General features: G+C 32.1%; 1 protein-coding gene across 1 annotated transcript; it reads right to left on the reverse strand.

Annotated features, from left to right (window-relative positions):
• Positions 1-21: 21 nt before the first annotated feature.
• On the reverse strand, positions 22-7983 carry LOTGIDRAFT_228440 (hypothetical protein; the record flags this gene model as incomplete). The annotated part of the gene is made up of 16 exons (XM_009053516.1): positions 22-123; positions 1079-1469; positions 1768-1860; positions 2020-2070; positions 2404-2527; positions 2700-2883; positions 3194-3372; positions 3642-4614; positions 4919-5113; positions 5385-5450; positions 5785-5942; positions 6356-6456; positions 6816-6917; positions 7065-7171; positions 7590-7701; positions 7895-7983. The coding sequence occupies 9 exons, from the start codon at positions 7981-7983 to the stop codon at positions 4498-4500; spliced, it is 1047 nt and encodes a 348-aa protein (XP_009051764.1). The 3' UTR covers positions 22-123; positions 1079-1469; positions 1768-1860; positions 2020-2070; positions 2404-2527; positions 2700-2883; positions 3194-3372; positions 3642-4497.
• Between the last annotated feature and the right edge of the window lie 3769 nt (positions 7984-11752).

The raw sequence follows: 11752 nt of genomic DNA on the forward strand, positions 1-11752 counted from the left end.
AAGAGTTATCTTTCCTTGTTACAAAATGGAGGAGTCGTTGACAACCAAAAATTAATTATTGATTTAATAGTCTTTTGTTTCAGGAATGCATTGAAATGTGGGAATAATTACTTCTCTTAGAAAGTAAGTAATTGCTTATCACGTTTTAACTTAAAAAAATAAACAAATGAAAATGTAGTTTGATTCTGTTTTATTATCAAGCAAGCTGGGAGAAAATGTCAACAAATTCAAACTGCTCTCCGACCACCCACAGTGACAGTGAGCTCAAAATTGAATTTTTCTGTCATGTTATAAATAATTAAATTTTTAATTGCATGCCAATAATCTTAGAATCCATTTTTAACCTTGAAACCTCCATTTCTAATATCCAAATAGACTAGTCTAGTATGTAAACATACTCTCGACCTAATAATTATTTTGGTTGGGTTGGTTTGTTTTTTTTTACCGTACCCAACAAACTCTTAGATTATCAGTGCCATTAGTAAGCTAGTATTTTTGTGTTGATATTTCAATCCTTTCAAAAGTGATTGGTCAGTTTACAAAAAGATAGGCTCTATTGGAGACTATAATATAAATTATTGGTCAGACAGTAGATTGCTATGAACTTTGAAATTAGGTTTGCCATACATAATATTTAAAAGCTTAAATTACGTAATTATATTTTCTTTCCTGTACTGTCACAAATTGAGATATACAATTTACGAGGTTATAGGGTCAAAGGATTCCCTTTGTATAATGGTGTCTTACACACTATCTTATTAGATTATATGGTAGAATGGCTTCACCTCTAGCTACTTAGTAATTGGGTATATATTTTACTTCGGTAGATACCCTTTCAGATTAGAAGTAGAACTGTTTTAGAATTTACTTTGAACATATTTTGGATATTTGTTAATGAATATTTTGGAAATTTGGTACTGTTTTTGAATCAAGAATCAACCAAGTGTAAACAATTAGTGTTTTACTTTATTGGTTATTCCTGTTTGGAGATGATTATGACATAAGTGTTAAGATTTCTAAATTGATTTCACATTATTTTATGAAAAAGCTTAAACACATATATGTTCAATCTTTTCAGAAAACCATAATGCAGGGTCAATATCATAATGCTAGAAATGATTTGAGGATGATAAAATCAAATCCATTACAAAATCATGGAGCTGTACCACTTCCAGATGTGGCAATGCCAAGTCATTTACCACCTCTTAGTATGCTTCCTCAATGGAATCGTGTAAATACACTGGATAAGTCTCGATATCCTAAACCTTTCATTCGAGACCGTATGCCGCCACAAGCTGTAGGGAAGGGAGAAAATGAAGATCAAACTACAGAAACAGAGATGAGCAACATGGACCCTGCACAAAAAGCTACTTATTTAGAACGCAGCATTAAATTTCTGAAACAGCAACATCAAGATATTTTGAAATGTTTACATGAAGAAATTGATATTGTTAAGAAAGAAAATAAAGGTTGGTTTCAGTGTCATTTGCTTATAAGCTTATAGCTTTTCACCAAGCTTCAAATTTGTTCACCATATTTAGTTTTAAACTCTGCTCTAAGACTTAATAGGTGTACCAGTATATCAAAATATGTTAAGTAAACTTGCATATTCTACCTTTACTCCAAGCTTGGACTTCTTTCTTAGTCTTTTTTCTTAATAAGAATTGAATGGCATGCTATGTAGTAAAAGCATGAATATCATTATCAAGACTATATTAGTCAAATTTCTTCTTCTTTATCAAAGAATACTTTAATTTCTCCTTGTAGATCTGCAGTTTCGATTGGTTATGAATGAGAAAAGGAAAAATAGTGCCAGAAAGGAGAAAAATACTGGAAGTGAAGAACCAACTGAAGTTGATGGTAGGTTGATAATTTTTTTTTTCATTAAAATTAAGAGTAAATGTTCTTTAGAAACTTGTACTAATTGAGAAAATAAAATTTCCTTAGGTGTGAAACCCAAAATAAAGAAATTTTGAGGATGAGGGTCTTTAATGCATTCTCCATTAATGTTTTTTTCAGATTCAACATCATTTGATACTAAATATATTGAGGGTACAGAGAAATCAAGAGGTGAATTTTTTTATAACTTTTATAATGAGGGTTGACCTTTTAAAGTTTTCATATCAAAATATAGAAGTAAGCTTTCATAAGATCTGATGTTCATGTTGACATTTTTTTGGCTGTTATGATTTGTTAAGTCGATTTTTTAATAAAAGTAAAAAATTTGAAAAATCCACAGACAATTGGAATGGTGTGAAAAAAGGTCATCAGTTTTTCCACACATGCAATTAAAGTGTATAAAACCTCTTTTCATATGAGATTTAGTTTGAAAGTTCCAAGAATAGCCAATCCAAAATGAACTGTTATTATCATATTTGACTATTTTATTATAAAATATTTCAGAAGTGAGAGTAATATTTTTAAATGAAGAAATAAAAGAATTAAAACATGCATTACGTGAGGCAGTGAATGCTAATACTTATCTGAAACAACTGGTAGAACAGAGAGAAGACCAGATTAAGAGACAGTAGGTGTTACTTATCAAATCAACTTGCCAGTGTATTGATATATTGATTGCAATACTTATATAGATAAGTAATGAGCCATAATGTTTAGTCTTTCTGTTGAAGGCTCTGATTGTAGGTTGACTTAAAAGAACTACAATATATGCGTTTCGTAAACATAAACCTATATTTCAGGAATATGGCAATAGATAAATTAAAAGAGGAATCAATACAAGCTCCTCAAACTGCTTTAATGGCAGAACAGGTGGTAGCTGGTGAAAATCTTTTTAGTCCCAAATCTTCATCACAACCAACATTATCAGAGTGTCAAGGAATAATCAAACATTTACAACAAGTTAATGAGAAACAGTCACATGAGGTACAGTATGATAAGGCCTTTTATTAAATCTGCCTTCTTAAATTCTTGGTCAGGGTCATTCACATTGATTTGTATCCAGACATTTTGAGATAAAATAGTCAAATGAAATTGCAAATTTGTAACTGTGGCCTTAATTTGTTCAAAAATCAGTATTGGGCAGACAGGATGACAATTAGGTCACAATATCGGCAGATGCATAATAAAACTGTTATTTTTAAGTAGGTTTCATTAAAAGTGTCCTTTTTTTCTTAATTTCTCCTACATAGCAACAGAATTTGCTTTTCTATAAAATAATGTTATAATGTTTCAGTTGGAGGGATTAAAATCTGATTTACGAGATGTATTATATTCACATAAATGGACTCCTGATGCCTATTTATTAGCTAAAGCTTACGTAGCAGAAGATGATAGTAAAGAGTTATCAGGAGAAAATAAAACTAGTAAATCAGCTCTACCTAGAATACCATTAAAACATCCTACTAGAAAATTGTAAGTACAAGTAACTGTAGTTGATCATTGACAACTAAAAGACTGCAAGATCTCTATATATTTCTAAGCAAGCATTTTTTTTATCATTTTATATTCCTGAATAATTTCTGAATGTACATGAGCATATGTAAAGTGAACCAGGCCACCTCTCAAAATCACAAGACTTTTCTTGCTTTAAGGATTCCTTACCTAATCACTTGAGCTATCTGACTTAGCTTCACAGTATTACAAGCTCAGCTGACTTGATTACTGTTCATATTATTTTTCAGACCTGATGAAGCTTATGTTCAAAGAGATATAATCAGCTTACCTGCTCTTAAACATACAGTTGGTAATAAAGCTACTGAGAGGCAGAAACGAGCTCAAATTATACAGAAAGCTCGTTATAAGGAAGAACTTTTAAAATAACTGTCTCGTTTAGTTAGTCCCTCCAAATTTTAAATATTTTCTGGAAGTTTTTGTCCCTTTTCCACATTATTGTGTCATGACATTCCAATATTTAGAATTTTACATTTTTTCAATCTATTGTATATATGATCCTATTTTGTATATAAATTGAAACAAGTTCTTTAGAAAACCACACAATTCCCTCCATATTTTATGAATTTAAAGAATAACTTTTGTAAATGATTTTTAATTGATCTATTCTATTTATTTAAAGTGTAGAAATTAGTTTTTAGAGAGAAAAATAAGATCGCAATCTGTGATAATGTTTTTACTTGAAATTAGCATCATATTAAGATCTGAAGGAAATTGATAATTCATTTTTACTTTGAGAAAACAGTGCAATGTAACCACAAAGCATCTTAAAAAAATAAAACAATATTAATTTTGAAAGGCTGTTTATGGTTTTTCTGAAACAAAGTATACATAGTCTAGTCTTTGGTTCAACATGATTTTCTATATTCACACGAGTTGTATCCATTTTGTTCCCTATATTTGTTAGAAAAATAGCACATCACACTAAAGCCTGATGAAGTTCTTCTCTTTGTAATAAGAATATGTAAAAGTAACATAGCTTCCAAGCATGATTATGTTTTTATCAAATGAACAATATGTCTGATGTAGCAGACTTCACACAAATTCACAGTTCTGAAGTTACAGTAGTTAAGAGTTTTAATGAGTTCACTGAACAAGTATATCTGGTGCAGCAGATTTTTTACACAATCTAGATAATAGTCCTGCCATTTGTAATAAAGAATCCACACCTTCTGCTATCCTCATGTGGGTATATCCAATTTCCTGAGAAAAAAAAACACATGAAGAAATGATATTTCTATTAAAGAATAGGAAAGTTTCTTAGAAAATTTATAGAATCTTTGAAAATTGAACCATGCTTTGTGACAAATTATTATTGTGAATTAAAGTTAAGTCGAAAAGGTCAAATTCAAAACGACCCAAGAAAGAAATAAATTATACAAGTTGAAACATTGCTTCAATATGTGTTACAAGAAGACATGACATAACGGTACTTGTCCTGACTAAAGACAATTATTAATCATTGAACTCATTATGACCCAAATCCCCAGGTAAATAAAACACTTACCTTAATAAATTCTAATTTAAGAAATTCTGGCATATCATGATTTTTACAAACACGGAATACAATATTAATGATATCATGTGGAGAATAGCCTAGTTTCCACAGATGTGCCATAACTTTATATGATTCTTCTATATTCACTTCAACACAATGTTGTAACATCTTCTTTATTAGTGTGGGATGAGGTTCATCACATACCTATTGAAAAGAAACACAGTTGTAAAAAACTAATTGTAATGCAGGTCATGATCTCTCATTAAATTTCTAAAGACAGGCTAATTATTATTATTATTAAAGAAAGGCTAAGGTATGACATTGAATAATAGCAGAATCTACAGAATTAGCTTCTTCAAAGGGTACTTCGTGCACACAACTTGAAGTTAGGCTCATCTTCCAACCCCAGTACTAGATGCTTCGCACTTTCCCAACTATGAAACAGATTAAGAATCATCTCAGAATAATTACTCACTTTGAATACATTTTCACTGTTAACATGACCAAAACCTTGAAATGTTGACTGAAGATTGTTGAGAGCCTGAGTAACATAAAAAAAATTTATTAAACTTTTCTGCGCCATATTGGACAAAATATATCTTAAATGATTCAGGTTATACTTTTCTACTCCTGATGGTACAAATGACTATAGAGACAATTCAATCTGAATAAAAGAATCACTTTGTTAACTTTTTTTTATCTAAAGCTTCAACTGTAGCAAAAGAGGCTTTACTTAAAGCAAGAAGGGTGTGCATTGTATTCACAATTATATTGTATGTGATGGTATTACTGAGCAATGAATATTCACACTAGTACATTTTAAATGACAAATTGGTTTTACTCAGTATTACAACAATATAAATAGGCTAGTATACCTGTCTCATATCACCCTGTGCTGTAAAAACTATAGCTTCCAGCCCATCATCTGTATAACTAACTGATTCACTGGTACACACCTCTAATAGCCTAGCTAATAACTGACTATCACTTAGCTTAGAATATCTCAACACAGCACATCGAGATTGAATTGGTTCTGAAACAAAAACTATTCCTATGAACATATATAAGACAAAATAAGATAAAATTTGTGACTGTGGACAAAAGTATTGCTTTTCTGCACCTGATGGGCTAATCAAGACTGGCAAAGCCATGCACTATGCAATTTGGATACTTTTGACAGGACAGCAACACATTCCCACTCTTTTTGGATTTCAAACTGTCGAAGGATCTTTAACATGCACAAGCTGTAGCACAATGAATTGTCCAATACTAACAACCAGATGCTGTTTTGCTGTTACCGATCTTATATTGAATAACAGCATAACTTCAAAATATAAGCATTCACATACTTTGACAGAATAAGTAGTCATTCACAAAATGTAGGTTGACTGTATTCAATTTGACGTCTATAGTAAATAATTTGCTAACTATATTATTGTAACCTACCAATAATTTTCTCTGAAGAGTTACAAGCTAGAGCAAATCTGGTAGTTTTAGAGTATATTTCCATTGTTCTTCTCAAAGCTTGTTGAGCACCTTCTGTCATGCTGAAATAGACAGTAACCAGGATTTCATAAAAATGTTCACAAGTTGTTCTAAGAGCTAAAGATTCACTAGAGATGGAGAACCAATGAATTATTTTTTTCTTATACAAACTACAAAATATTGCCAAACAATTCATTTACCCGAACTGTCCAACATCTACCTTGTGACCTTTAGTCATTTTCCCCATTACTCCAGTCAAACAGCTGCAATGGTGTAATCAATCAAGACATATGATTGGCAAGAGATTTTGCCACAGACCAACCTGAGTTGTAATCCTTGTTAATTAAGTACGTTTCTTTACCGATAATGATTAAAGATCCAAAATGTCAAATATGCTCAAAAATCATTTGAAAGGACTTACCTGTCAGCTTCATCCAATATAATAATTTTATGTCGTCCTTTAGGTAGAGTGACTTTCTGCTGAGCAAACATTTTAATTTTATTTCTAACAACATCTATTCCTCTGAAAAATTTGGAAAAGTTATAATTCATATCATGTAGTCTTTTCTTGTCAAAAAAAAGTATATTACATTAACATATTTTTTTAAATCCAATCATGTTTATCTGGTATATTTCTTTAGGGAACAAAAGTGCAATCAAAGCAACCTACCTATCATTGGAAGCGTTCAATTCCAAGACAGCATCTCTGTATGATGGACCTAACATTGTTCTAGCTAGACATAAAATACTGGTGGTTTTACCTGTACCAGGGGGACCCTGAAAAAACAACATTTAACATTCATTAGTTTACATAATGGCACCAAAATGATTTATTTAAGATGCAGGAATAGTCCTCTTTGTACCAGCAGGTGATGGAAAGGATTTTTTTTAAATTTTGAAGCTCTTAATGTGAATTTGAGATTGCACACCTGATCACAAACATCTTGCTCATGATAGTTGACTATTTTCCGAACAAGATAAAGTGCTCTTTAACAAGTACTACTTCATTGATTTCCAATAAACAGTACATCGAAGTCAGCATCTTCGTTTACATTTGTGCCTGTTATGCCATTGAAATCCTTCTCTTTTTTATAAATGTAGACACTATTTTCTCCACATTGCCCATATTTTATTAATATTGACAGAACTTCAAGGGCCTGTGCATGAGGTAATGATTCAGTCAAAAGGTACTTACTGCTATGATAACATTAGGAACATTGCCCTCTCTACTAAACACAGTTAATCTACTTATAGTCTCTTCATTACCAACTATATCACACATTTTAGATGGTCTGTACTTCTCTACCCTGAAATATGAAATTCAGGTTGTGGATATTGTTTAAGTAGCCTACTTGGTATTTGGTAAATCAACGACACTCAACAGTGCAAGTCGGTTGACAAGTGAAGCATCTGTTTACGTGAGAATATCCTTGAATAAAATCAACGATGTTTCATGTCAGTTTTTTTAATTGTTAGTTTATGATCCAAAGGATAACCTACCATGGTACTTCATATCCCCCAGTCTTTGGTCTGTCTTTAACTTTAGATGAAACAGGTTCATCAATTTCCATCTTCTCTTCGTCCGCCATGTTTGTTTATCACTAACTTTCCCGCGGTTTTAGTCCTTAAATGGAGTTATTTCCCATGGACTGTATTGACAAAAACATTCTTACCACAGTTGTACCAGAGAGTATCTATACTCTCTGGTTGTACACATACTATTGTGCCAAGTGCAGCGCTCTGTAACTATGAGTAGGCCCATACATATATGTTTAAAGTTACAAGATATACTTTTTCATTTTGATAACTTGTCAAAGTTGTCAAACACGTCTTTTTTCAAATTATATAGAGTGAATCTGAATCATAACTCAGTAGGCTGCTGAAAAACCTATTTCTGACAGCATGATCTAACGAATTATGTATTATTTCTAGTTGTCCTTTTAATTATTTATAATTATATAATAGTCTCTACTTAAAACAACCGAGGTCAATGTTTCTAAAACAGAGTTTCTCCTATAAAACCAATTAGGTCTACTAATGATTGACATGCCGCTCAAAGATGATAGACCGATGCACGTAGAAGTCTACTTGTAAACACTAAAGACATTAAAATTCCAAAGGAAATGCCCTACCTAGAATTTAGTCCATAAAGCCGAACTGGCGACAATTTAGACAAAAATCAAAACTACAGGAATGTGGCATCCTTTAACTGTTTGAAATGTAAGCCATTGCAGGAATACAGGTATTCCCAGAATGTTCTTTGAGTCAACAAAATTTTTAGTCCAAACAAATAGAAAACTTCAGTGGTTTTGTTTGTTTAATTTGACCAAATCTATACACATTGATCAAAACGCCTGTTTGGACAGATTCGCCATTTTGATTCTTTGATATTAATCTTGGCACACTTGACGGATTACATAGATAAACGATGAACTAATCCAGTCGACCTACAAGATCATAAAACCTGCAATCTCTACACCTGTAATCGTCTAAGTGAGTTCCGATAGGATTTTTTGGTGAAAAAATGCACCAAATTTGGCCCATGGCTTGACTTGGCTGGTAAATCTTTTGACCAGCTGAGGTTGTTTCCTCCTCGATGGTCACTTCGGAAGCTGCTAAAAATAAATCTTTATCAAATCAATTAGGGCTTAGCTTTTTCAGCTTGGCAACATTACAATTGAAACTAAGGTAGGGTCTGAAGAATCTTTTAAACCATCGCAACAATTGTCTAGGGTGAAAGTAAAAATAAGTAGCTACTTTTTTCTCAATTTGGAATTTGTTTTCATTCATGTCCTTCATTCTAAAAATAAAAATTCCACAAACAACCACAAAACACTTGTTTTACCTCGGAGTTCAAGTTTTTGAATCATTTCCGAATATCTGCAAAAACGCAACTTTTCACAAAATGACACACATTTCGAAAGACCCAAGAAGAAGTAGAATTTAGTTTAGAATGCAGTTTCCATTGAAATGACAACAAACTGTTAAAAGTCAATAACATATTTACAATATAGATCATTGTTTACCTTACAGACATGAAGAAGGGAATTTCAGTGGACAAATTTCACATTACTGTGTCAATTGGGGATTACCACTCAATTCATTCTCTGTGCTAAAACGGAAATTGTGAAAATTCAGTATATTTTGTAAAGGATGGAAATGTAGAACAAATCTTTTCTTATGTATGTATTAAGTAAGAAAATATCACCAAAAAACGCGTTATTCTCTTAAATTTCAATAAAAATGCAATTTGTCAAGAGGCGTGTCGATATGACCTCTTCAAACTTTGTCAATGGAATTTCCAACCCTGCAAGGTTCCGACATGAAAGGTTTGCTCCAAGGTTCACTGTTATATCATATCTCATTGTAGTCGTGAAAGAATAAAAATGTAAAGTTATCTAAAAAAAAAAAACAAGGTTCTCTGATACTCACATATTATAGTTATGAAGCAATGTGCTTGTAAAATTTAGATAAGAAACAACTGACAGCAAGATTCCGTGTTATACCCAGTGTTATTGTATTTGTGAAAGAATAAACTTGTATGAACACAGATAGAAAGGGCTTACAACAAGGTTCTCTGCTATACCCAGTTGTATTGTATTTGCTTGTGAAACAATAAGCTTGTAACGTTCGGAATATAAAAGCTCGTACCAGGGTTCTCAACTATAGTTGAGAAACAATAAAATAGTTAGGTTCAGACATAAAAGGCTTGAAACAGGGTTCCCTGTTAAACACAGTCTTAATTTAGTTGTGAAACAATTAAATTGTAAGGTTTAGATATAAAACAAGGCTTGCAACAATGTTCTTCTTTTATACCTAGGCCTATTAAAGTTAGCAAGCAATAAACCTGTAAGGTTTAGATATAAAAGGCTTGTAACAAGGTTCTCTGTTATACCCAGCCATATTGTAGTTGTGAAGCATTAAACTTGTAGGGTTCAGATAAAGGAAGCTTCTCTGTTATACACAGTCTCATAATAGTTTTGGAGCAATAAACTTGTAAGGCTCATAATATAAAAGCTTGCAAAAAGGTTCCTCGTTATACCCTGTCCTATTGTAGTTGTCAAGCAAAAAACTTGTATAAAGCTTAAATATAAAAAGGGTTGCAACAAGGTTCTCTATTACACACAGTTCTATGTAGTTGCGAAGGAGTATATTTGTAGGGTTTAGCAATAAATGACTTGTAACAAGGTTCTCTGTTATACCTAGACCTATTGTAAACTTGAAAGGTTTAGATATACAAGGCTTTCAACAAAGTTCGCAATACAAATCTTACCTCTTTTAATTAAACTTTTACATGGAGGTATAATGCCAAAAGTCAATGTGTTATAACAATATAGGTCTAACGTTCCGATCTAAAAGGCATGCCAAAGGGTTCACTGTTTCACCAAGATTTATTGTTTAACAGTAATAAACTTGTAAGGTTCAGATATAAACGAAAAATTGCTTCCCTATTTCTCTGGTCGTTACCATTACTATTTTTTCAGATCACCGACATGACAAAGCATTGATTTACCATATTATATGTGGTGTGTATTTAATGAATATGTTAATAACCGAGGCGGAAATAACATAGCTGTAGTTCTAATACCGACATTTTACAGCTACTCTTTCTGTTATATATCCTGTGTAGACACCCTATATCAAAAATCATAAATATATAGCCCGGAGAATTATTATTAAAATTTTCTCAGTCAATAGACCAAGTCATTCCAACACAACCTGGTAAATGTCACGATCTCTTGACGAGGACGACCTGAACTATGGTATCAAAACATTCTTGGAAGGAATAAAATCTCGGGACATTGTTTTTGGTGCGACAATGTCTTCCCTCTCATCTTTATTTTTCACAGAATGTGGGTGTAAATTCTGTCAGGTACCTGCAGTAATACACTAATATTAACATTGGCTAGATAATGTGAGAATAAACTTGTCTCGTTAACAGATTCCCCAAACCTTTGTTTCAAATCCTCTCAGTCTTTATTCAAGCAAAAAATATAGATGACAAAATTTTTATTCAAATGTTTCACCAAGTCTTTAAACAAGAGGAGTTACAAAGTTTACAAATAGGATTACATACAGGGATAAGAAAATGTACACATTGGATGGCTACTGTTGGAGATGACTCTTTTTTTCACTGGACAACAGTATTGAGCGATGAGACACCCTCACTGAAAGAGAGAATCTACGTGTACGTCCAAGATCTGTTTTATAGTTTTCTGCTTCAGCCATGTTGTTGCAAACTCATAACAATTGTCAATAGTATTCTTTTGCAAAAACGTATCTAGTAATTTTTGCACCTGTTCCAGTAAATATTATTTTATCAAATTAGACGATTAAACACATTTAAAGAGGAAAACA

The sequence above is a fragment of the Lottia gigantea genome (assembly GCF_000327385.1).
Source record: "Lottia gigantea unplaced genomic scaffold LOTGIsca_2, whole genome shotgun sequence".
In the NCBI taxonomy this organism is placed as follows: Eukaryota; Metazoa; Mollusca; class Gastropoda; family Lottiidae; genus Lottia; species Lottia gigantea.